The 27,507-nt window shown below is 36.0% G+C and overlaps 1 protein-coding gene across 1 annotated transcript in view; it reads left to right on the forward strand.

Annotated features, from left to right (window-relative positions):
* Positions 1–27,507, forward strand: part of POLN (DNA polymerase nu) — an 89,048-nt gene continuing 61,541 nt past the window's right edge. Inside the window, exons 1-15 of the mRNA XM_058838850.1 lie at positions 1–16; positions 483–617; positions 3,595–3,656; positions 6,789–7,280; positions 7,640–7,827; positions 9,631–9,743; positions 11,472–11,629; positions 14,161–14,229; positions 15,629–15,689; positions 15,899–15,963; positions 16,741–16,824; positions 17,227–17,316; positions 19,301–19,357; positions 20,192–20,245; positions 20,468–20,533. Coding sequence (XP_058694833.1) covers positions 1–16; positions 483–617; positions 3,595–3,656; positions 6,789–7,280; positions 7,640–7,827; positions 9,631–9,743; positions 11,472–11,629; positions 14,161–14,229; positions 15,629–15,689; positions 15,899–15,963; positions 16,741–16,824; positions 17,227–17,316; positions 19,301–19,357; positions 20,192–20,245; positions 20,468–20,533 — 1,710 coding nt within the window. The remainder of the gene's footprint in view (positions 17–482; positions 618–3,594; positions 3,657–6,788; positions 7,281–7,639; positions 7,828–9,630; positions 9,744–11,471; positions 11,630–14,160; positions 14,230–15,628; positions 15,690–15,898; positions 15,964–16,740; positions 16,825–17,226; positions 17,317–19,300; positions 19,358–20,191; positions 20,246–20,467; positions 20,534–27,507) is intronic.

A 27,507-nucleotide genomic window follows, 5' to 3' on the forward strand; every position in this document is an offset into this window, starting at 1 on the left:
ATGGCCGGACATTGTGGTAGTAATGCTTGTTTCTTTAATCTTGTGTTGGCTTAATTTTGGCAACTTGCTTGAAAGTTAATTGTGCTTTTCCTGATAAAATCCAAGCACTAGTAACAGTAAATGTAGGTATGTGCTAAGATACAGACTGGTTTAAAGATGCTGGGAGGTGGAAAGTATCTCCGACTTGCATACTTCTTGTTTTGTTTGTCAGATTTTTTTTTTTAGTAGTAAAGTTAGCTGTACTTAGGACTGCTGATTTTTTAATCAGTGTATTAAAAAACAATTTCAAAGTTTGTTTTTATAAATTATTATATTTGTTATTTCCAATACAGTACTGGTAGGCATGTCTGGAGCAAATGCAATTTTCCATTGAGAATGAATGGCTAAACGTGTTCACTATATTTTTGTCTTTAATTTCAACAGAATATAAATGAGGATTACTAATGGCCTTGATTAATTCATAATTTGTGTTCTGTGTTTAGGTTTAATCTTAAAAATGGAGCGTTACATAGGATGTGAGATTTCTAAAGTACCTTTATCTGATATTGCTCAGAGGATTATGACAGCTCTGCAGTCTGTTCCTGTAGAAGCTCAGACTAACAGAGAAAATAACCAGAGTGAGTAAATCTTAGCCTATTTGTGCTTTTCTGCTGAAAAACTGAAACACAGCAATATCAAACCTCTAGTCCCTGTTTTTAAATGGAGGAAAAGAAAAGGTGAGACTTTAGGTTTACAGCTTTAGAAAAGGAATTAAGCTGTAACTGTGACATTTTTTGGGACTTTTCCGATTCAATAATGTTATGTGAGTGCAAGGAATGGTACCACAAATTTAATTTTTCCTTTTTCTGTTCCTGCTATGTGGTACAAAATTATATGGGAATTTCAAACTGTTATCTAAGTACTACAATGTCATAACTTAGATGCATACATTAACTTGACTCTGGACTAGATATTTAAAGATCACTGGAGGTACAAGGAGCTTAACAGGAAATCTGTGAGCTCTCCAGACTCGTGTCTGTCCTTACAACACGTATTCATTAGCAGTGTTCTCCTTGTGAAATTCTAGGGGGAAGAGTGAACAAAAGTCCTGGTGAAAGAACGAATTAGGTAATGTTAAAAGCGCCTCAGCAGATATAGAACATTGTGGATACTGGGGAGATTGTGCAGGGTTTATTCTCAGTTCTGGGTGAGTCACAGCCAAATTGTGGCTCTGGAAAGAAGTAGAAAGTTAGGAGTTTGGCTTAGTTTCAGTTGTCTGTTTTCTCCTGGGAGCTAGGTCCTGGAATATTATCTGATCAGTGGGCTTAAAATGTAACATTTAATCCTGTGTACGTGGTGGTTTTTGCAGCCACTGTTCCGTATTAATTATGGTTCAGGCTCCTCTTTCAGTGAAGTATTGGATCACTGGAGCCTGCTGGTGTAGCAGTGACGAAGATAGTAGTTCATCACTGTGTTTATCAGTGATACACTGATTTAAAGAAATGTGGGATGAGTTAATTTTAAAATATTACATTGGTACATGTGGTACATCTGGGACTAAAATGCAGATGATTTTAAAGAAAATTTGATCTCTCTTTAGCTTAGTTTGATGTTTTACTTCTCTTGCTACCTTGTCATTTCCTGTACATATATATACACACATATAGCTTTAGTGAGGGTCTGTAAAAAAGAAGTTTGCCTCTCTTAAAAAAACAACTGCAAACCTTTGATGTTAGTTGGTCTGTTTCAGACTGCATTGAACTGTATTTTATAGATAGATTTTTAAATTTTTGATTCTACTTAATGGAAAAAATGTTTGTCTTTAGAAGGTAAATATTGTGCTCAAATAGAACAAATATCTGCAATGTTGACCTAGTTGGTGAAATTCTGTGGTTGTCCTGGCAGTGGAGCTCTAATCTTTCCATCAAGCCTTGAGGAGTTGGAAGGCAAGGATGGGTTTCTGCTGCCATCTGGTGATACTTTGTCATAATTCACAAACCGGAAGTTGCAGATCTCTTCAATACTTATCATCCTGTGCTGGAGGAGAGAAATGTAATCCTCATCTTCTCTGGGGGTTGGATTTGTCAAGGAAGTGTCTAGCTGTGAAACAAAAGCACTGAACATAAACGGAGATACTATAATTCTTAATTTATCTCGTTGTAGAAGGTGTTGAGAAAACCAAAGGTAAAATGTTTGAAGCTACAAACACAGCTGTGCAATATTGGCTGTTCTAGCAGCTTAGGTTAGAAGTTTGAGCTGGAGCTAAATGTCTGATTGTACACTTAGAACAATATGCAGAAATAAGCTTATTTTCTTCTGTAGACAAAGGTCTTGATTTGCCCAGACATGTTTTTTTTAAAACAGTGCTAGTAAATTGAAATAGATCACCTTATGCTTTGTTTGACGTTGGTCAACACCATTGTTGTTTCGGAAAGGATCTTGCGGCTGGTAGTGCAGCTTCATAGCTGACAGTGGCAGTTTAGTATGGGTATTTATTTAGTATGAGTAGTACTCAGTATGGGGGGTCAAAATACTTCACCTGTGAGAGGTGTCTTTTGGCTCGGCAGTAAGATAATTGAAGCATAAACAAAGCCAAACTAGTTGTGAACTCTGGGGAAATCTGAAATTCAGGGCAGTTCCTCTTTTTCCCTGTTCCTCTTTCTGTACCCATTGAGATATTTACTGCTAGCCTGTTACCCCTGGCTCCTTCATTCCAGGCTTCACTTGATTCTTCTCTTCTTGGGACTTGTGGACAGCAGAAAAGAACCCGTGTCCTAATGGTTTCACTTGCCACGGTGTGAGTCTGAGGTGCATTTGCAAAGCCCTCTTGGAACAGCAGCAACTGTGCTTTTGGAGCCATGGGCTAAGGGTCACTGGCAGTTCAGTGGGGGCCCAGACTCCCAGCTCTGCTGTGCTCTGTGTCACACCCAGCACTGGTGGCTGGCTAGCTTCTTGTGGAACTGGTGTCACCTTATCTTCCTGTCAGTTTGTCAGGTCTGAAGTATCTTTGATCTCTCTTACCTGGTCTTAAAATGCCTGTTCAAGATGAACAATGTGGAAAAAGTATCCCCTGCAGGTGAAACATGGTCAGTTTGTAAAACATGATATGCTAAATTCAAATACAAATAATGCTTTATAGAACAAAGGTTTTGTGGAATACTGCTGCTGAATTCCAAGAAAACAGTTAAGCTGCATAAAGTTTCTAGAGTTTGGATTTTTCTTTCTTTTTCCTTCATGCTTATACACCCAGCTTTACTATGATCAAAATGAGTTGTGTTTCCTTGAAAGAGGGAAATTCACATAATTATGGAATTATAGTAATTCTTCCTCTGAAAACCTTGGAAAATGTTTTTCTGCTTTGTAGTGAATTTTAAGTTATTTTTTCTTAATGGTGACAGAGCAGTCTTTTGCATATGCATATGCATATTTTGGAACCTCCAGGGCCCTTTTAAGCTTGAATATTAACTTGATACTAACTTGATAAATGAGGGAAATTTTTTTACAATTCTTTCAGGTTTGGTAAAAATATTAGTAATATAACCCTGTATGAAGCCTAAGTTATATGGGCTACTTGCAGATTCATTTGTATTGTAAATTGTTTCTTCTTTTTTAAAGGTGTAGAGAAGACGGAGGAAAATAAACTAGGTGATAAGGATGCACATCTGAGAAATGAAAAGGCAAGCATTTTATAAGATTGAAAACCACTAAAAGCAGTATTTCTGTAGCAGGTTTGAAGTTATAGACTGGTTCTTTTATAACAAGCTTAATCATGCTTTATTTTATACAGTCATAGCTCAGGTAACTTCCTCTGTCTTTTTTTGCACTTGGCCTATGTTTACCTATGAGAGTCTGGTCCCAACTTCTGTTCCCTTTTCACAGGAAGTTGGTCTTCTACGACAGACTGATTAGAAAAGAGATTGCCACATTCAGACAGTCACAAGAGTTTAGAAATGTTCTCAGACTCCTGTCACTGAACAATCATAAAGTGAGCCGATTCATATGAAAAACTGCTTCGTATTAGGAAGCTGAATTTTGGGTTTAATAATTTCTCTGAATTTTATTTGATGTGCATGTGAGTGAGTGCCAGTGTAAGTGTGGGAACAGGTAACTGGCCAGCCCCAGATCAGTGTTTGATTGTAAAATCCATTGAATTGATTGATGAGTTGCAGATGCTGCAGCTAATCCCAGCAGCAAATTTCACAGCCTTCCTTACTCTGACACTGGTGTATGTTGCACAGTTCAATTCCATTCAGGTTGCTCAAGATGCAGAAAACTGATGCCTTGCATGGAAAGACATTGTTTCCTACAAGTTACCCTGGCTCACAGGTGTTCATGCAGCTGTGGGTTCACATGGATAAGAGTGGAATCCCTTTTTCTAATGATGACACTCAAATTTTGACTGTCTGCATCTATTGAGATCTTCCTACATTGACATAAATTATGAAACTACATCCTGGGAATCATTTTCTCTACTTCCAGCCATATCATTATTCCTAAGAGAAGATCAGTTCTTAATGGAAGTTGCTGCTTCTCTGTGTGGTTAATTGTTCCAGCTGTATTATTCTGACTTGATAATTAAGTTGCTTTGTTCATATTTTTTTGAATCTTTGAAAGAATTACTTATTCCTGGTTCTGTAATTACTAGAGTGTCCTAATTTAAATTCTGCTGTGTTAAATGAAAAAACTATTTGCCGTTTGACTGGAGAATACACTTGAGTGAATTAGTTGTCTTCCTATGGCTCTTAAACATTTGGGCCTTCTCTGATACAATTTTTCTCCTTCTGGTAACATTATAGTGCCCACCTTTTAGCATTGCATAGGTCCACTTAATTTGTCTTCATTCAGAACAGCCACTAGTCATTTTGGTAGTAGCAGAAGCTGAATTAGCTTCCTTTTCCTGCTTACTTAGAACCTTGTAATTGTGCTTTTGTGTGGAGTTGATCCTGTGAAGTATGATTTAAAGCAGTCTTAAGCCTTTTTCATCACTTTCTAAGGTTTGGGAATATGGGAACTGGGTTGAGGAATATTGTGAGACCATTAAAAAGTACCAAATTTACTGGCTCTGTCATTCTGGCTTTCTCAATCAATACAGATGTGATGGAGGTAGACAGTAGCCTTTGATCAGTGAAAACTGTCATCCTGGGGACTGGAGGGAGCTCTGCACAGCAGGACCTTGTTCTTTTGAAGTGAGGAGGTCTCGGTTTTTGCAGTGACGATGACAGCAGTTGTACTGAATGAGACTGGGCTAGAAGAGACCAAAATACAATAATTATGAGAGACTTCAGTTACTTTCCGATGGAGTCAATGAATATTAAGCTTATGCATGGTGCTCCAGCTGAAAATTAGGAGACACCTGCTTTGTGGAATAGTTGGAGAACTCACAAGAAAAATTTGTATTTATTTGATTCTGTGTAAGATCAAGTCCAAAATCTTCCCTGCTGACAGGTGCTCTTACAGGGACTATAATGTTTTGGAAGTGTTGAAAGATAGGTAAGACAGTAATGCTTAATTTTCAAAAAGAAAACTATATAAAAATTGAAGAAGCTTTTAAAAGAAATTATATGGAGTTTCCCTCCAAACCCAGAACGTTTTTAGGTAGTATAGGGATTTGTTCAAAGCAGAATATTGAAGATTTGAAATGAATACTAAATTGAGTCTGGAAAAAGTAGTAGGGATGAGAGACAGTATGAAGGAGACTTAAAAAACATTGTCATGCAAAAATGTGAACTTAGCAGAATTTGTATTATTTTATACTTGTCTCATTTGACTAAGTTGAATAAAATGCACCATGGTATTGTTCAAAATAACTTTGAGGAAAAGCTTGCAAATGCATCACTAATACATAATTTTTTCAAATGCCTCAGGAGTAGAAAGCCTGCCAGCTCCTCTAAGGCCTACTGGTGGTTGAGGCATAAAAAGCATTGAGGGAAGTTGCAAATCTGTGTATCTGTAAATTGTTAAACACACATTTACCTTGGGGAATCTTGAAAAGGACAGTGATTGCCATTCCAGGGTCCTTGTTTGTGAAATCAAGGCAGAGGATCTATTTCAGCTGAGGAGTTTGAAGAAGAAACTAGCAAAATAAATAGTAAGAAAGTACTAGGGCTAGTAGCATACCAGGGAAATTTCTGAAGGAAATCAGGATGAAGAAGTAGAATTCAAGCACTACCATGCAGTATCTTGCTTAATGCCCCTTAGTAGCATGCTGCTGTAAAGGGATTCAGGGGATCTGGAGTAGGAAAACTGTTCTGGGTATAGTGGATTAAACGGAATAGAATATAATACTTATTCATACTTTTTCAATGCAACTTTCTTATGTATTTTTGTTATATATTGCAATACTCTAAGGTGCTTGAAGGGATCCAGTTGATTCATGTACTTGAAATTCCAAAGCAGTCATGCCAAAAATTCTGTAACAAATGAAACTGTCATGAAAAGAGCTCTGTAAGTTGAAGATGTAGGGTCTCCTCTCTTCAGACAATATTGACCTTGTCACTATGGAAGACAGGCTACTGGAAGAGATGCATCTTAGAGTTTTTAATTTGCCGTTTTTAGTGTTGAACTAATATTAGGTTAAAAAAAAGTAGTTGTGGGTGTAAACAGTATATGTCAACAAAATCTCTACTGATAAATGCTTGAATTTTGGTTTATGTAATGTGGTCCCCCTAAACTGGTTCTGTTTTTATAGTATCAACATTTTTTCATAGAATTTGAAAACTTGAAAACTTACCTAAATTAACTTTGTGCAATTTTTAGTTTCTCCTAATAAGTAAAATAATTCATTTGCTAAAAATTTCTGATTTTCCCAGGAGGGTTGTGATTCCAGAATTTCCATACTAAAAGCAACTGTCAGCCCTGAAAAAAGAACTGCTGGTCAGATAGTCAGGATAGTGCATATGGATGAAATACTTGGCTGTCAAGATACCAAAATATCTGGCAGCTGTTACCAGGATTCAGGCTTCCCAAAATGGGGATATCGAGAAAGGAATCTTTCAGTAGAAGAAAAAAACCTGAAGGATGGGGAAAAGAAAATAGTTATTCCTCTTAAAAGAAAGCAAAACGTGTCTACATCTCACTCAGAGAAAACAAGAAGGTTGCAGGTAAATACCTGCATGTTCTTACATGGAGGAAGATACAGCTGTACTCCTGGACAGACAAAGTCTTCTGGAAAGTATCCTTGTGATATCAGCAGTTTAGGATGTGAAGAGAAAAGTGAACTGCTTGCAGCTATAGAACAGGCAGCAGCTTTTGTAACTACTATGATATTTCAAGATGGTTCTTCACAGCTCAGCTCGGAGCAGGTTAGTGAAGGATGGGTTTTGTTTAGTCAGCTCTGTGGAACCATTTGATTGTGCATGTAACTGATAATCACAAACCTGTGTTCATTGGCAACACTTTTGTGTATGGCATACCAAAATGTACAGTTAGATTACATTTTATTTTAAACTGCCAAGTAAAACTTAGAGAAAATAAAACCACTCAGATTTTTGTGTCAAGACTGAAACGCATCCTCCTCTACTGTGTCAAAGGTGTTACTAATACATGCTATTATGTATTAGTGTACATAATATGTTTAATATTGTAAAACATTTTGGAATTTTTCTTTATAGGATTGCACAAAATCTGTTAGAGGAAACACTATTGTAATTATGCTTAACAGGCCTCTACCTCATCAGTAAAAGGAGTTGTTGTGCTGGTGAAGAATCAGACTGATCAGCCTTGTCCTCCCAGTCACACTTCAACTGGCTGTGCTTGGAATGCTGATAATGAAAATGATAAATTAATTTATTTGAAAACTGAACAGTCATCTCTTTGGGAACAAGAACAAGCTCACAATAAATTTTCTTGGTGAGAATATGTAGGAAAAAATACTGTTTTGCTTTACATATGCTTTCAGCAATAATAATGTTGGTTGCTTAGCACAGGCCTAATCTCCTTACGTGTCAGACTCGTTGAATTTCATTTTGGCTGTGTTAGTTCCATATCAAGTCTGGGCTTATAGAAACCAAATAAGAATAGACTATTCCTTTGGGCTCAGCATATCATTGACTTGCAGCCCTTTCAGAATTAGGCTGGGATTCTGGTAGGAGCTGTTTACATTCACCTGAAAATCCTTTATGAGCAGTTAAAGCTGGACAGCACCAAAGAATGTTTTGTCCAGGTTTGTCTTCCTTGTATTTTATTTACCATTTCCTGAACTGTATTTCTTAGCTAGTACATTTTTGATGGACATTGTGATAAACACCCTTTCTGAGCTTTGTTAATACTTTAAATCTTTTTAGCACAGATTTTTTTAATGGCTTTTGACATTCCAAATGAAGTTTTACTAACATTCAGTAATAATACAATATAATTGTGGAAGTAAAAGCTTTATGTTTATGTGTAATACATGGACTAAATTTTTATAAAAAGTTGGACTGTATTTTAAAGTTCCAGTTATTATAACCAAAGTCCATTTTTATTATATTTTATCATATTATTGAAAATCATAGCCCAAAAAGGGAGATATGAGAACTGAATCTGATTCCTAGATGTAGTACTCTAGCATTTTAAAACTCCACCAGAATATTTTATGACTTTCAGTAATAGCTGTCTTATTGTAAACTGCTGAATTTGGATTATTAAATTACAAAACATTAATTTCAAAATGTGGGACTTGGTTCTTAGTTGCATCTCTTCCACTGCTTGAAATAATGGCTTGAAACAAATCATGACTTTGCTTCTTCAATAGTAATGGGGTTACATGACAAGTAGATTAATAACATGTCAGCTTGAGTATAGGTTGTTATGAACTGAGAAGAACATATCAGTAAAGCATGTATGCAAGAACAGTAAAAATTTGATAAGTTGATTATGAGTATTAGCAATTATATGAAACCTATGGGTAATTACTTACTGTAAGAGTAGTGCAATTGTTTAAGAATGAATCTATAATGCATACAGCAACAACTTATGATCTGTGTGATGTCTAGTATGTCTGAACCCTTGGAGCTGTAGTCTCATACCATCAAAAGTGCTTTATAAAAACTATTCCTTTTCTATCTTGCTCAAAATATAACTTATTTTAAAAAGACACATAGTTGGTAAATCTATATACTAATATATATATATAGTTGGTTATATCTATTTAAAATATCATGAATGAAGGAATTATAGATATTTTCAAGAGGTATGGAAATACATGACAAAGATGAAGCACTTTGGATTTAAACAGCATTTTAACACTGTTATGGTAGTTCAGGCTGTCTAGTAAGTTTTAAATTGGTGTTTTATAATGCTACATCAGTATAATCTCTGTGATCTTATTTAGATATACTGAAGTATTACAGGTATGCCAGTTTGGGTTTTGGATTAAGGTTGCACTTCAGGAGTTAAACAAGGATTTGTTTTCTTTATATGATACGTGATTTTTATGATATTTATATGTGATAAAGCATATCTGCCAGGATGTTTTAATTTGTTATACAATATCACTTTGAGTATTACTGAACTGAGAATTTAATATTCAAATGCAATAGTCTGTTCTTATAGGAATAAGGAAATGTCTTGGGTTAACTGTTTAGTATTAGGTGCTAATTAAAAGAACAAAGTAAATAGATTGACTAAATAGAGGAGCAGTATAGTGTGTGTTAATGAGCTACTTCTGTGCAGGCAAGTGTTGTTTCAAATGCTACAGAGCAAAGTTCCAATAATTTGCTTCAATGCAAAAGATTTCCTGAGGACTCTACTTCAAGTTTATAGTAATGAAATCAGCTGGAAACAAGGCAAGTATTCAATGTATGATCTCATCCTGAAATCTCTGTGCTATTGGTGTTTCTGTTAAAATCGCTAAGTATAGAAATAACTAAATTGCTGGTTAAGTAATATATAGAAAAGTAGAGTTTAGTACCATGAAAAAGAACACCCTTCCTGGGGGAGGTTGTGACCAGAGGCTTGGCATGGCAAGATAATGTATTTCTTCTCAGAGTAGGAATCAAATCATTGAGTAACCTAAGGACACCTTCCAGCAGAAACGAAAGCTCTCAACACGGTCCTGACTGTAGCTAAAAAGGTCAAACTACTTCATGTTTCATATTCCCTAGGGAAAAAAAACTTCCTCTGCTCAAAGGAAGGGCTAAAATAAATCCCAGGGACGCTCATAATTGTCAGAATTAGGAATCACTTGAAAGGGCCCATGTTCTTTTGATAGAAACAAGACTCTTCTCTATAGGTTAAAAAGCAACTACAAACAATGGGAATAAGATGTAAATATAATGTCTTTTTTTTTTTTCATTTTTTGGGGGGATTCTTTTTGGTGCTATGTATCAAATTACTGCTCAGTGAGTTACAAAAGTGCACGTGACCTTTCAGGAGGGGCTCCTGCTATGGAGAATCATGTTGTGTTCAGCATCTGAAAAGTTCCAGTAAATCACAATAAACTGATGATAATTTAAAATCTGGTGTGAAGATCTGTACAAAACCAGCACTGGGAATTTCTTTTTTTTCCCACCAATGGGTGGGAAAAGAAATGCCATAATGGAACTGGCAATAACGACTTTTATAACTTCGAAGTACTTCATAGGTAATATCCCACCTGATCCACGGGATTTGAATCTGAAGATTCTAGTAAATGGAAGAATTCTTGTCTAGGCTTTTAGAGTAGCTGTAACTTGCATTATGGACATTAGAATTTGCTCCTGGATAGCTGAGTGTGCAAAGTTGTGTAGCATGGAGTACACTATAAATGTGACCTGTAGGTCATCGTTTGAACTTAGGGGTTACTGAAGAGGATACTTAGGTTTATCTTTGAATATATCACAAAGCAGTTTAATTATTAGTTTTTCCTGTTCTTTGTAGAACTGCAGGACACATGTAGAGATTGTAGTTCAAAGGAAAGTAAAAGAGCACTGGGTTTAGCCCACCCTATCCATCTAAGTGAACATGAGGCTGCAGTGTAAGCACATACGATGCTAAAGGACAAAAGGTTCTGAGTTTTGGAAACAATGCACTGTGTGCCCATGTGTAAATTCATATATACATTAATAATCTTGGTCTGATTGCTAGAAAGTAAATACCTTCCTAATCCCCAATAGCAATTTTGTGGCTATCAGTCAAGTTAACAACAAAAATAAGAAAACTGTACCAGAGGGAGACTCTCATAAAAAAAAAAAAAACACTTCAGCTTGAAGTTTTTCAGTTCTAGGAAAGGGAGGTTTTTACAGTAAATCTAAGGAGCCAGAAGTTTACTTATATTTAAAAATTTGGAAAGATCAACCAACCAAAAAAATCCACCCCAACCTCACAAAATAACACTCTTCAAAAATATGCAATACTGAACTTCCTCCTGTGTAGTCATGACCATGTGTTAGAGCTGTGAATTTGATGTTTAATATTTTTGTAGAGTAAATATTTGTCCTTTTATGATGTGTGCATGCAGGAAAGATGGACAAAACTTCAGAGCTGTTTTTCAGTATGGGAGTTAATTTAAGTATTTTGAATAACTTGTTTTGTAGTTGCCAATACTGTCGTGCTAGATCCAAGGATTGCAGCATGGCTGATAAACCCCAGCGACACAGTTCCTTCCTTTGAGTGTTTAATACAGAAGTATTTTGAAAAACCTTTTTTAAAGGGAGAAGAAAATACAGATATAGGCACTTTGATAAATGTATCTGTAAGTAGCTTGTTTTCAATTGTTTGTGGTTGGGTTAAAAAGGGAAGGAAATGATAACAAAATTGCTTTTGCTTAGAAAATATTACAAAAGAAGATAGATAAAGCTTTTATAATGGAATAAAATGATTCTGTAAATGCTACATGTTGGATATCTAAAGAAAGGGGAGAAGTGGAGGTTTTACTGCATCTACCGAGATGGGACCTCATTCTCTGGGAACAGCTGTAAAATTTTCTTTTGAAACTGTAGAGCTCAGTAACAATATTAATTACTATGCAATTTTCTCTTTTCTTCTCTTCACCTTCCTGCAAAATGATTTCCAGCTCTCCTTTCCAAAATGTCTGATGCTGTGTTCCCCAGTTCCTGTGCAATTGTAGCCTGTATTTAGTTGATTGTTATTAACCATTTTGCTAAATTTCACAGCTGGTAAAAATGCCACATCATAGGCTGAGAAACAGCAGGGAGTGAAATGTGAACCTTCAAGCATATGTATGAAAAAATCTGTGAATTTTAATTCTCAGTGTGAGAGAATGCATGATGAACTTTTTGAGATGTTATCCCCTGCACTATGGAAAGTTCTTCCTGTATCATATCAAATGTCTTCTGTATTTCTCTTGAAATTCATCTCCTGAACTTTATAAAATATTTGTATCTGTTTTGGGCTGTGGTGATCTACTGTGGGCACATTAGCTTTCAGAGGTTGTTTGATGGATAAGAAGATGTAGAGAAACCTACATAATGGGTTTTTTTGATGCCATTCACTTTTCAGAGGCCTTGCTCATTCAGGCCATCATGTATTGCACCATGATTATAGGACCTGTAGGATACAAATCCACAGATGTCAATGGTGCTTAGAGCATAGACAGAGATTGGTTGTATTGGCACCTACCCATCAGTGTCGACTCTTCTGAGAAAACCAGAGGCAGTTACTTGAAAACATTGGCTGTAAACTGCAGTTGTTCAGAAGCTACTTCATTAATTAAATTATTAGTGTAGGGAATAGACAAGCAGACAAAACTTACCTATCATTATTTCTATATGGGATGGCTTTGCTGTGAGTCAGCATCCTTAATCTTGTCTCTTCCCTTAGCTTGACTCAGTCTTTTGTTCTTCAGATAGCACATCTGTTCTTAGTCACTTTTCAACTTTGTCATCCTGATTCCCAGCTCTGAGTTAAATATTGAAATTTTATTTCCTTTCTGTCTTACTTCAGGTCTAGTTTGCTTCCTTGCCCCAGCCATCTCCAGTGTCTTTATGCTGACTTGTTCACTCAGTGCCCAGCTAATGCCTCCATGTAACATCCTGTGATTATTTCTCCCCCTTTCCTTATTTCTTAATTTGTCACCTGCACTCTCACACTTCCTTTTTGGCTTTTCTCTTTGCTCAGTGAATCCCAGTTCTTCCTGTGTCTCCTGGCTCTCTGCCAGGATTATCTCTTCAATTTTCTTGCTGTTTTTACTGGTAGCTTCCTAACAGTTGTCTATACTGCCAGAGGGATCTGTGGTAAGTGATAAATCATCTTGTGCCTCACTACTTAAGTGAAGCTCCCTGTCTTGTGCTAGTCTTGTCCACCCACCACAGTACTTGGGATGACTGCTGGTTTATTCTGTAGCCCACAACTCACCCACACACCTCTAGCACAAAGATGTGCTGCTTGCTGCTTGTCTGTATATTTGGTGCTGTGCCAAAGTGGTCATGGTCCATACTCCCAGCAACATTTGCTGGAACAGATGCTAAACATTATGCTGGTCATGTCATTGCTGCATTTACTGATGAGGAATTTTGGTATTAGTTAGAGCCTGTCACTGGGCTCTCTTTCACCTCCAGTAAGGGATCAAACAAACTGTCTGTATTTCACAGGCAGGTCATTTGTTTCAGAACAAGTTGGTATGGACAAGGTTTCTTGGAGACAGGTTGGTGACATTTCACTGCAGTATGGACTAGACTGTTTTAGAACAAGGATCATCAGCAGTGGATCTGCATATTTCAGTTTTGAAGAGAGCTCTCTGCACCCTACCTTCCAGGGCCTGCTGTTTCTCAGTCTTTATTTTTAATGGTCATGTTCTTGGAGCAAACAATCATTCTCAGTATTTGTATACATTTCAAAATGGTATTCTGGCCAATTGAAGGAGGTGACCTGATGCTGCGTGGAACACCTCTGGAACAAAAGGGAGGAAATTAACAGTTCTGACACTAAAGTGGCAGTACTTACACGAGAAAAAGAATGCAAGGAATTTTTCCTCATCTTACAAGTAGTAAGGGAACTCTGACTTCACTGTCAAAGGCGGTTTATCAATACTATGTTTCTCCATACTTGATACAAAATGTAAATATAACAACAGGCAAAATCTGGAATGTTCATAATCTAGTTCTGTGTTAATGATGTGGGTTGGACAGAGATCTAACAACGTTTCTAAAATATTAAGGTATACAGAAAAGCACATTTTTACAATTTATACCTTCCTAAAAAGGTAATTCTCTAAATATTTTTATGATAGCAATAAAGTTATTGATTTTTTTTTATTTATATCAGTATCAAAACTTAGGTGTGAACTTGGAGAAGCTTTATAATGTAATGATGGACCTTGCTCATGGCTTAAAGGTAAGACAAAAAGAATTTGCTCAGGAATAACTATGTAAGTATTGAATTAAAGAGAGTTAATGATTTATTTCTCATTTGAATTAGAATAAAAGAATGCTTCAGACCTTAGTGGTTTACCTTGGCAGTCAACACTTAAAATAAATTGCCCATCAAATTTTCCATTTTTTCTAGAAGGAAATGGTGTCAAGGCTAATCTTTAGGAGGAACTTTTCCTCTCTTCATTTAACTAAATGAAGATTCTGAGAACAGGAAAAGTTCAGGATATTGACTTTTCTTTTAGCGTTTAAATCTATGTATTACTGTCTAAAAAGTGTTAAAAGAATATAGTATAGCTATTTTTTTCTATGTATTCCTTGCTTATGAAAACTGTCAGCATGTCTTGTGTTCTAGGCTGTGTTAACCAAGCACTGATCACATGCTGGGACAGGCTGCCCAGAGAGGTGGTTGAAAGCCCAGGCCTGACAGTGTTTAAGGGGCAGCTGGACAGTGCCCTTAACCATATGCTTTGAATTTTAGTCAGCCCTGAATTGACCAGGCAGTGGGTCTAGTTAGTTCACTTGGAAGGGACCTACAATGACTATTTCATTCTATTTTACCCCTTATTTCAGTTCAGAATGCACCTCAAGAAATCTGTTGGGGTATGTGTGTTTGTTTTCTGCCTGTGATCATATAACTGGAAAAGTGCCAGAATTTAGGGATACACCCAGGTTGTGGTGCAAGAGGCATCATAGATTCCCAGGGACTGTCTTTGAAGTTTCTGGTAGCGGATGTAGGGCTTAGACCATGAGGTGGTGGAGCCATATTAATGTGGATATCCAAGTGGCCCAGCAGTATGATGAGCAATCCGTGAAGGGAGGCAGCAGGGAAACACCAAAGGCACAGAAACACAGAGATCCAGCCCACAAGAGATTTTAGACACATCAGATTGCTTCAGTGGTTAGAGAAAAAACAGACTTTCTGTTCTCTGTAAGTAATTTGGGGACATAAACATTTCAACTCTTATTTTCTCCCTAATGAAAACGAAGTTCTGGATTATGAATGGTTGGTGAATCGTTCAAGTGAACAAAGGAAAAGAGATAACTATGTGCCATATTATAATGAAGCTTGCTTTAAAAATAAACTGTTTAGAAAAAAAATATATATATTGTTAGCATTCTTGTACAAAGTGGTTACTGTTGCAAAATTCCTATTCACCACAAAAAGGAAGTGACAACATTGAGATACTATAATTTACACTAAGTAGTATTTCATGCCACTAACAGTGTTGTCATATAAAAAGGGAATATACATTAAGTGAAATACTGCTCACTGGAAAATATGTTCACCAAATGACACCACTATATGTTTTGAGATCAAAATTAGCTGGTACTGAAGAATGTATTTATATCTTACTTTACAGGCTCAAGGTTTGTGGAACTTATTTTGCGCATTAGAGCTTCCACTTATCAAAATTCTGGCAGGTATGAAAGTTCAGGTCAAAATACGAATCTTCACTATTTTCACATAACTGCTGACTATGCTCAAGTGGAATGTAATTCCTCAGAATATGAAATCTTATCATAGCCTCATAACAGCTGTGTGAGTTTGAGTTTCCATTTTACAGTCTAAGAAGAATGTAAAATTGGAATTGTAAATTATAAGTGTTCATAACCTAAAATTGTATTTACAGTGATGGAAACACACAAAATATATGTGAACAAACAAGAACTGAAAAAAACCTCAGAGATTCTAGGGGTAAATTTTGTATTAATTTTTTTTCTTGAAAATTGTATAATATCTTTGTGCTTTTACTGAGGATAACTGATTAGAAAGAGAAGAAACTTCTGTCACATTTAATGTAATAGTGTGGTGTTTTTATTATATGGTTATAAATATAACTAATTATATTTGTTATTTTAGGATACTTCCCTGTTTATTTACACAAGTTAAAAAAAGAGGTATTTGCTTCATCAGCCTTTCCCCAATACTGAAATTGTATTGCAAAATGTGCAGGTCTTTTGGGTTATGTGTTGCAGAGTAAAAATGGTAATTTTTACTTTCTGAACATACAGTTTTCAGTAACCATCTTCCTGAGAAGCGATAGACTTCTCTCCCTCTTTTGTGAACAATACACTCTTTAGATGACTGTTCTTTGATAAAAATAGCTACAAGAGAATCCCATTTTGTAACATAAAATTTGACTAGATAATCACTGGTCTGACAGATTACTAATTTATCTGAATAATTTGCATAGCTATGTTTCTCACAGATCTCTAAAGCTTCAGTAACCTAAATTCTTTAACCACAAATGTTGGTACTTCTTACTACAATAAATTCCCTTTCCAGATCATGAAGCAATATAAATTGAGTATATAAGCAATCTACTCAACCAAATGTTGATGGCCAGCAATTACATAATATCAAGTACTCCATTCTTAAATAAAGGTTCAATATTTGCATTAACCTTGGAAGTAGCAGATACTGAAGAAACTAATAATGTGAACAGAATAATTTTGATGTCCTGATACATAGTTGCGGCTCAAAGAGCTTGAACAGGAGGCTCATGAGGTTGCTGGAGAACGATTCCTTTTGACCAGCAGTTGTCAACTCCGAGAGGTATTACTTGTATTACTGTTTCTACTTAAGGTGTACATTCTGTGGATTTATTGATACAGAAGAACTGTAAAGCATATAAATCCTTACTGCTTCTTATTTTCTTCTATATTAATTTTCTTATTTTCTGATTTTAATGAAAGACATATCAGTTTTTCATAAATACAACAATGTTGAATAATCTGTATTTGATTGTATGTACATAAATTAAGCTTTTTTTTTAAGTAACTATGTTACTGCTTCAGTAGCTCAAAAATAAAGATTTTAGTTTTGTTAGTTCTTTGCTACAGTATGCTGTATTTACCTTGAAACCTCTTTTCTGTTTAAGTTCAAGCACCCAGTACTTTTCCTTTCTATTTCAACTCTTGAAACACTGAAAGATTTATTATCTTTTTCTTACATTAGGTACTATTTGATAAGTTAAAGCTGCATACGCTGTGTGAGAAACTTCACAGAACTGAAATACAACAGCTTGTATCCACCTCAGAAGTTGTGGTGAGACAAGGGAAGGGTTTTAAAACCAGCTGCATGATTTGACAAAACTTCTAAGTTATATTCCAGTGAAATTGTGGTTTGTCTAAAGTTTTTTTAATTATCTTGGTTTATTTTTGTATTGTACTATTTGTGCTGCAGTTACTTGTGCCAGAAAAGAAAGTTGCACTCCGTGGTGGGGGAAAACAAATCAGCTACTGAAGGTCTCCCCTGAGCCTCCTTTTCTCCAGGCTAAACATCCCCAGCTCCCACAGTTGTTCCTCATCAGACTTGTGCTCCAGACCCTTTTCCAGCTCTGTTGCCCTTCACTGGACTCTCTCCAGCACCTCAATGTTCTTTTTGAAATGAAGGGTCCAAAGCAGAACACAGTACTCAGTGCTGAGTGTAGGGTGACAGTCACTGCACTGCTCCTGCTGCCCACACTGACTGGTGTGCCCAGCTGACCCAGGCCAGGAGCCATTGGCCTTCTTGGCCACCTGGGCACACCTGGCTCGTGTTCAGCCACTCTCAATCAGCACCCCCAACTCCTTTTCCACCGGGCCCTTTCCAGCCACTCTGCCCCAGCCTGTAGCACTGCAGGGGTTGTTGTGACCCGGGGGCAGGACCTGGCACTTGGCCTTGCTGTACCTCAGACCCCTGGGCCCACTGATCCAGCCTGTCCAGATTCCTCAGTGGAACCTTCCTACCCTTCACCAGATCAGCTCTTCCATCCAATTTGGTGTCATCTGCAAACTGACTGAGGGTGCTCTTGATCCCCTTGTCAGATCATTAAAAAATCATTTTGTGAAGATAATAATAGTAATGGAGATTCTTTTTAGAAGAGAAGAAGCTTCTTTACAGCTGCACCTGTTTCAGATTTGGTGCTACAATTGAATTGCTCTAGTTTATATAGGAGTTAAAGTGCACAACTCACTGCTGAACATGAACATCTTTGGAGAAGTTAGAAGGGTAATATTTATTTCTTAAGGAGGAAATTCCACTTTTCAGTCAAGTGTCTAAACTACCAAGTATGATCTCCAGTAACCTCAACAGTATAACCATAAAACCCACACACTACTCAAGGAGAAGGAGATTTCATAGATCAAACATATAATATTGGAGAGTGACAGAGAGCCTTGGGAAATGGGAGGGATCAGTGAAATAGAATTCATGTCACCTTTTTGTGGGAATATAAGATTTGTTGCTATAATCAAAGCAATGCTTTTATGTAGTTCAGTATTCTCTTTCCAATAACTGCTGAGACTTGGTTTTTTAGAGAAAGGTAGGATGAAACCTTCCAGGAGATAAATAGTAGGCAATTAATCTTAAAATGTTTCTCCCTGGTAGCAAGAAAAAAACCTTATGTCTTAAAATATACATTCTAGTACAGTTGCATCTGTTTTTCATCCTGGACTATTGCAGTTCCAGATATTTTTTGTGGTACTTATAAATATCCAATATCTATTTTAATAATTTAATTCTTTAGCTCAACAGAATTTTTGGCAGTTTCCAATCAAAGTAATCAGAAATATACTTTATTTTATTGATTTTTAATTTGACAATTTCAGTTTCTCTTGAAGTTTTGCTGGAACTTTTATTAAGACATGAACAGGAGAAATTATTCTCTTGGATTGTGTGGGTACTTCCATCGTGTTCTCTCTTGCGTTTATGCTGTATAGCACAAAAAACAAAGGGCCATAAAAAACAGGCACATCACACCCCTGTGTTTTCAAAGTTGCTGTGGAAAAGTTTTGATGTCTATGTGTCTTTTTGTCCTGTCTGGGACAGTAGTGAAAATGAAATGGGAAGGAGTAATCTCCAGCCTTCCTAATGAAGGCTTCTTTGGGGCTGGAGAGGGACTGCTTGAAGGACATCATCCTTCAGCCAGTATTTTGTCCATTCAGCTTGTCAAGAAAATTTCTTCCTCCAAAATGTATTCTGTTCAGGTTTGTTTAATAATATAACTTCAAGAAAAGTGTGTCATTAATTCACATTCTTGATTTTGCAGCTAAATAAATTGCAAGATCTTCATCCTTTGCCTAAGATAATTTTAGAATACCGCCAGGTGAGCTGATATTTTTTCACAGAATGTAGTTGTATTGAAGAAAAATTTGGCAAGACAGATAACATATTCATAGTTAAATAAATAAATAAGTTGGCTCTAGTGAAAGTTCATTCAAATACTAATTTGAAGTCAGTGTTCTTAAGACTTTTTAAATTTTAATGCTTATAGTTGTTTTGCTCTATATTAGGTTATAGCCAGCAAACAACTTGTGCAACGTTGCAAAATCAATTGGAAAACTTCATTGCTAAATTTGTGTAGTGCTATAAAGCATACTTAGGGCAAAACCTCTATTTTTTTGAGTTATGAAGAAATGCTTTGTGTAAAGTGAAGGAGATAACTGCTTATGGGGAATTTTGGGGTGACAAGCCTCCTGAAAATCCAAAACTATCTAGTTAGTCTGCTCCCACACTTAATCATTAAGTTTTCAGTGAATAACCTTCCAAGAATTTAAAAAAATAAAGCAAAGTAAAAAATGTGGGGTTATGTTTGGTTTTGATTTTTTTTTTTTAAATTTGTGTGTGTTTTTTGCATGTGTGTGGGGGGTTCTCATGTAATTTATTGACCTGGGGATATAAGATGTAAAATAATAAATTCAAGTAGTTCATTTAATAGTATCTGCAAAGCCCTGTCTTTAGGTTATAACCAAGCACTTCCCTAACTTATGTGAATAGGTTAAACTATCAGCGAGTATAAATCCATTATTTACTTGGATAAAACTGTCTTTAAGAAATAAAAGTCTACAAACAGGATGCTTTTGGAAATTAGGATCTTTAATTTGAAAATAATCCTTTCTTTTTGTAAGTAAACATTTATCTTAAATTTTATGCATTCTAGGTTCATAAGATGAAATCAACTTATGTGGATGGACTGAAAACATACATGAAAAAGGTAGAAATTTATAAAGTAGCTTGTAAAATCCTAAAAATATGTGAAATGATTGCAGTGTTTACAGTTTAAGAACTTCTATACATGGAAAATTTAAAAGTATTTATTTTATATTTTCTTGTTTTGATTGCAGTGAATTTTTCTTACTGATACCTGTATTAAATAAAACATAGCTGTGTGTCCTTTTTTTGTTGTTTTTTTGTTTTTTGCTTTACTTGATTTCAGGGATTTATTTCCTCTACTTGGAATCAAACTGGAACTGTGACTGGCAGACTTTCAGCCAAACATCCTGTAAGTGAGCTTATTGGAAGATTTGCATTTTAATTGAAACAAAATATTAATATTGTACAAAATATGTAGTATTTTTAACACAGGAAATGTTAGTTTTCATGCTTGTCTAGTGGTTACTGTATTGTATCTCAATGATGGACAGAAAAAGCTTATTAAATGGGTATATTACTGTAGGTCATCTGTACTTAGGCATATTTTATGTTATCTGTGATCAGAATTAACATTATTACCTGAAGTAGAGGAGTACTGTTGTAAGCCATGCATGTACCTTTAATATTTCCTTATCATGAATTCCTGGTGTTCATGAAGCACTCCTTGTAAAGGATCAGTGAGCCCTGGAAGGTGGGCATTACAGAAAAAAAGGAAGCTCTCTTCTGGAATTTGGCTTCAGGCCTCATAGCAGTAAAGGGCTCAGCTTGGCAGTGCTGGTGCTCTGGAAGTCTTGCTTATATGCTTGTGACACTTGGGCTCTTTGTGCTTCCTCTCTTGTCTATAATGATCTCCATGTACATGCTGGTGCCTGAAACATGTTTTATTTGACTTTCTGGACTGCTAAAGGCTTGGGTTATCTTTTTTTTTTTTTTTTTTCCTATAAAGTGGCCTTTCAAGGGCTTACTTGAATGTATTCTATGATCCCATTTCTCTTGGTGTTTATGACACCCACTGACCTTTGGCTGTACAGACTGGTGAGGCCTTTATGCTCCCCTCTGTCACAGCCCATGGCTGCATGGACAAGAGTGCAGGACCTGTTTTGGGACGAGATGGGGCTGCAGAGCTCCAGGGCCTCAAGACATAAGTGAGAACAGCAGAAAAAAACTAGTGACTGTTGATCAGGGGAAAGTTTCTGTTTGGTTTAACCATGGCCTTTTCTAGCAAAGACCTGGCCTATAGCCCTGTGGATGACTGGGAACAGATGCAAAGATGGGACTTGTCTCATAAAGGCTCAAGGGGATCTGTGAGGCTGTTGTCCTTTTAACTTGTGCCCCAAAGTGTTGTCAGTTTCTATCCATGCAGATTTGGGTACTGCTTATCTCTGTGCAGGACCCAACCTTAAGCTTCATGGGTACAAATGGGAGCTTTCTACAGTCCTGGAGAAAGTCCATGGTCTTCCACAGCTCTGTGGGAACAGAGATATAAACCTTAACAGTCGTGACCACTTTGCATGGATGGGCTCGTGTGGTTCCTGGCAAGTCCTGCCTGGAATGGTGACTTTGGAGTTCTGACAGAAACCTGTCCTGGGAGGTTCTCACCCTCACCATACTGGTGACTTTCTTAGCTCTTCTTTCACATGTCTTCACAGTTCATGTTTCGTTTGCATCTTCCTACCCTTGTGATACATATTTCCATAAAATTTGTCATCAAACAATTTATAGGAAGTGTTTATGCTTTTTGCTGAGTAAAAATCAGTGTTTAGGATTCTGAATTAACAATGGAATGGGGAAGTGTTACTGCTGCTCTCGTTTCTCATGTATCCAGATAGGAGAAAGTGAGAAGAAAAGATGATCATGAAGGTCACAGTTTGCTGAATTTTCTGATGTGATGCACAGGCATTTCCAAGTCAGAGCTGAACAGTCAGCTGTCTTGAAAAACTGCATACAACACAAAGTGACCTTTGGCCCATCATAGTAAAAAGGACATGAAATCTAGTTTCCTTAAAAGTTGTTTTTCTTCAAAATAATGCTGCTAAAGCTAGCATCCAGGGTTGCCTGAGGCTGTCTTTTCCTTCTAAGGAGAAACATTGGCATGGCTTTTTTTGTTTGAAATGTTTATGGAACTTATACCATCTGTTTCTGAATCATTTATTGATATAGAAGATACACTGCAGTTCCCAGTCACTTTGCTAAGTGTTAAAGATTGGGAAGATTCTTGCCAAAAATCATAAATATTTGAGATATTTTTGCAGTTACTATGATATTATGTCAAATTTTAGCTGCATTTTTGCAGAGGTAGTTTATTTTTAACTGTTTTAAAATATTTTAACAAGTGATTAAAGCAAAAGATAAGTGTGAATCAGATTCTGTGAGAATTCAAATGGAAAAACATCCCATATTCTGCAGTGCTTCTGAGAGATGAGATTCCAAACAAAGGTTTCTTCATCTTTCTTTTGTTTTGTAAAGGTAATGGATATATCTGTCCTCTGTCCTTTAAGGCATTTAATGGAGTTCAGGAGGGATTTACTTAGAGGTTTGCGGGGAAATGACTCGACATTAGATATAGAGCAGAATTTCTTTTTCAGATAAACTGTCATCCTCTTTCCGACAGTTCCACATTTGATATATGGATGATATATATTTTTGGCTTTATGTGGGTTTTTCTCAATAGATAAGTTTATTCACATGAATTTTTATGACTTTTGTGTTGTAGCAACTTAGAGGGGGTTTCTTAGCAGCAATTTACTTCCGTGGTTCTCCACGTGTTCATCTATTTTAGTTTAACTGTGCACTTCATTTCTTCTCATTTGGTTTCCTCCTCTACAATACGTGTGCAGTATAAATCATGTGTTTTTCACAAATAACAGTGCTAATGTATTATTGCTAAACAGGGACACATTTGATCTTGCAGTCTCCTGTTATTGCATTTTAGGCATCTATTTGCTACTTTTGGAGAACCTGAGTATCTGACACCTAAAAGTAAATACAAACCCCAAAATTATTTTATAATGTATATATGCTAGTTTTGGGTTTTTTTCTCTCTGATGGATTGCTTATGACTATTAGGGGAATTTAATTAGTTGTATTATTTGAATATGTTATTTTCAAATAGTTTTTTGTATAAATGTATTAGTCTTGTCTAAATTAGGGTGCCCTTTGATTATATTGTTCATAGATAACTCTTCTATTAGATATATTTATGACATTCATGAAAGCTTGTTTATGTTCTCCAAACCTACCTGGAAATATCTCTTTTCAGGCTCTCATGTTTTAAAGCAGAAATAAGTCAAGACACAAGTAGAAAAGCATAAACCAAATTAAGCTCAAGCCCCTTTCAGAATGAAAAGAGAGAAATCCTAACTTGAGATATAAAGATTGCATAAAATTAGATGCTGTAATTTGGTTTAAGATGTAAATTTCAGTGCTAGAATCAGATACTCTGTATTAAGTTTTCTTTCCTCCAGGCTTCTGCAGCAGAGAGAACTAAAATGCTGCTAATGAGTTTATTATGCTTCTCTACTTCAGAAGATGTTTGTATCATTAAACTGAAAAGCATACTGTAGTGGGCTTCAGGGAGCATTTCCTTCCTTTTAGTAACAAAAAGTTATGGTGAAGATAAATAAAAAAATTTCACCTTCTTGGAGCAAGTGGAAAAAAATAAAAAAGCATTCCTGTTTTTCCTCAGGAAAAATGCTTTTACAACTCATCCAAAAAGGCAAAGAAATAAAATAATTTCATCTATCAGTCAAATAAATGTTTTCCTGTAATTTGGAAATCAGGAATGCCATTTGAAAGGGAAACTAATTAGGGCATATTGAATGTTAACATGCTTGAGGAAGGATCATCAAGGACTTGATAGATTGCATATATCTCAATCTCTTCAACAGACATAAGATTTTCTGGTTGTGAATGCACAATGGAGAATTGCATGCTTGTTTATTAGAAAATGAGTGCTGCAAGTAGTGTTTGGAATATGAATAATGAATTTACCCATCTGGTTTTCATTCTAAGGGGAGAGACAATCCCTTGAAGTAGAGGCCCCTCTGAGCAATTGCCATCCAAAATGAGTCTGTTCTCTCAATTAACTTAGCAAACCAGTATTTCTGATTATGCATACTGTATCCGTGTTATTTCCCCTCTGGGCTGTTTTTTTGGAGTGAAAAATTTTCTAATTTTCTCTGAGATAAAATGGAAGTGTGGTTTTGGCATAGTTTTGGGATTGTTTTTGGACAGTGTGGATGGGATGCTGCTTGTCTCCCTTTTCTAGCAGAATCCCAACAGGATTTGCATCTTGGCATCCCCACATGTGCACTCCTAGCAGGGTGGTCTGACAGAATCCAAATTGTGACAGCTCCAAATTTCAGGCATTTTGTCCAAGGCCTCGTTAGGGCTGCAGGCTGATTTGTGGTACTACAAATATTCCTTCTGAAAGTTTGAAGTCTATGGTTACAATTGGATCCCAGCAGAAACAGGATGTTCTGCAAGGTGCTCCAGTAGTGATGAGATTCTGCACTGTCTTGTTTTTGCCTTCCCCCTTTCTTTCACAGCTTCTAGAAGGTTTAGCAGAGGCAAATGTGAGGAGTCAGAAATCAAGTCTGGGAGCAGGGATACACTTGCATTTTGCATTTTTTTAATCCCCCTCCCCAGAAATAAGCCTAAGTCTTGGCTGCTTTTGAAACTGCACATCTGATAGGAGTAAGATTTTTGTAAACTTGTTTTCATACACTGCCCAGTTGAGAAGAGTATTTACTTAAAATGGACAAATGGTGTGGGCCTTACATTTTCATTTTTCTTGGAGTGTGTTTTCCATTTTTTTAAAAAAGTATGTTTATTGGAAAGCACTGGGGGTAGAGACATATCAGGCACATTACAGGTTCATGTAAAACATCTTTTCTAAAGTCTTCTATAGTATCATCTAGGCTAACAAAATCATTTTTAGGTAAGTATTCCCTAATGTAGGCTTTGCTTATAACAAGGGTGATAAGGATACGAGAGTGTGTCTATGCTTTCTTGGGCCTTTGAATTAAAGCAATTTAATGTTGTATTTTCTAATCATTGCAAGCCCCTATCACTCAGATGAGCTGATGTGCTGTTTGAGAAAGCCAGAGTGTGCTTACTGATTGTTGTGGTTGATTGGTGTTCTCTGGGCATCTTTTGCATTCAGAACATATTTTCGTGCTGTATTTCTTTTCAGTATGTTTATTATAATACTCTTGAGTCATATGGTGATTATAACTGCACTAATAGCACTAAAATATTATCTCATTTTATGAGTAGAGTTATGATGTTTTTATAGTCTCTTTTGTTGCTTAGTTTTTTTAAAAGTAATCTTAATGGAGGCTTCTAGAAACCATATTTATAGTGTTGGAGACAGAAGTTCTCTATTTCCTCTTCCTCACTCATCAGAGTTGAAGTTTTATGACAGGAAAATTGTACTTAAAAATGAGTGAATGGGTATGTTGACAAGACTTTGGTCTTACATTTTCAGGATGAAATTTTACACTACCGTAACATTCCAGTAGGAGGTTCTTAGGTATTAGTGTGACAACTGAAGTGTGGAAAATTACTGTTGGTCATAACATAACACTCATATCTGATGCTTCAGAACACTGTGTTGATTTATTACCCAAATGAAGAATCAAGGTTTCTTCATTATAGACCTTAGTTCTTTCAGCATCTGGACTACAATGTCCTTTTCTATGATATATGCACATTTGGGATTCTCTGTCGTAATGTTCTTCATTTGTATAGATTCATGTATCTCATGGTGAGTGGGTGTATCCAGTATGTGGACAACATTTTATAGCATAATTTGGCTCAGTAAAGCTTCTAGCATCATCTGGGCTGCAATTCTTTAAAATAAGCAGTTCAATCCTGCCCTCTTCTCTTCTTTTTGGTATTATCTTTATATGTATAATTGTTCTGTGTATTATTTAAAGAAAGGTAATGTGCAGCCAGTATAAATCTGCTTCCTTGCAGTAATAGCATAAAAAAATACTTGCATTTTATTTATGTAGGATAAGGTAGTCTGTCATTATTTCTTCTACAAGATAAACATATAGCACAGAAATAAACAGAGCAATTAAAATTGACAGCTCAAAAATGAAAGATTCTATACAACTTGGAAAAATATCAGCCAGCGTATTTTTAGCACATTATGAAATATTGACTATGGAGGCTGAAATCCTCCTTCACTGTCCTTTAGTTTCTGGCAAAATAAATTCTCAGAGAAGCTTAGATTTGTATAAATGGGGGAAAAAAAAAGTTCCTCTAAAATCTTCCTATTCTAGAGAGATGACAGTACTACATACTTCCACTTGTTTATTTTAAAATTAGAAAATAATTTATTTCAATCCAGTATGTATAAATTAAATTGTCTGTACTTGAGCATTTACTGCTATTTAAGTATTGTTAAGGCATTGTTAAGTATTGTTAAGGGCATTGTTAAAGTTGTTGATTATATGCTGATTCATTTTATCCTTTAAATAGCCTTTGCCAGCGATCTTTTGGGAATGCTCCAGGTAAAAGCCAAAGCTACAATCATGTTTTAGAAAATAATCTTGGACTAAAACTATTGTTACTGCCAGATTATTTTTCTCTATGATATGAATGTGATTGGAGCACAGAGCTAACAAGAATCAAAATTAGAATCATCCTTGCTAAAAAACTTGTTTTGATTAATGTAGCTTTCACTACATTACAAATTCAAAGGTGTTTTAAAATGAAGTAATTATAGTATTATCTATTACTTGAAGTATTCTGTTACATAAATTAATCTACACACTTTGTTAAGTTTCTTGATATTTTATTAAGTCTGATTCCATGTAATCTGAGAATAGTTTAAGAACAATATTAGCATGGAGTTTAACTTGGAAGAAACAATTAGTGGCATTCACTCATTGTCGTAGTCATTGTTCTGCTACTGTTTATCCATCTGCATTTCATCTCCTGGCTGGGCACATTTCTTATGCCTGAGGCTGGCATATGCAGCATCCCCTGATGTCTCTGCTGGTCACAGTCACTGTACCTCTGTCAGCTCTGAGGAGTTTCATGGACCCCATGTTCTGCTGAGGTAATTTTTACTGTCCTCATCCATAAGACAGTTGCTCAGACTGAATCTTCAGCAATGTGCACAAATACATATGTGATCCTTATATTAAATATATATGTCTATTTGTTATTAAGTTTTCTGTTGGAACTTCTTGTGAATTGATTAAGATTTTAGAAATTCTACCTGATGTTTTTTTTGGTTTTCATTTGAAGCACTTCATTAGAGGGAGTTTTAGATATACACTTTAGGAACTACTCAGAGCTTGGAGACTT

Source organism: Poecile atricapillus, chromosome 4 (assembly GCF_030490865.1).
Source record: "Poecile atricapillus isolate bPoeAtr1 chromosome 4, bPoeAtr1.hap1, whole genome shotgun sequence".
NCBI classification, from domain to species: domain Eukaryota; kingdom Metazoa; phylum Chordata; class Aves; order Passeriformes; family Paridae; genus Poecile; species Poecile atricapillus.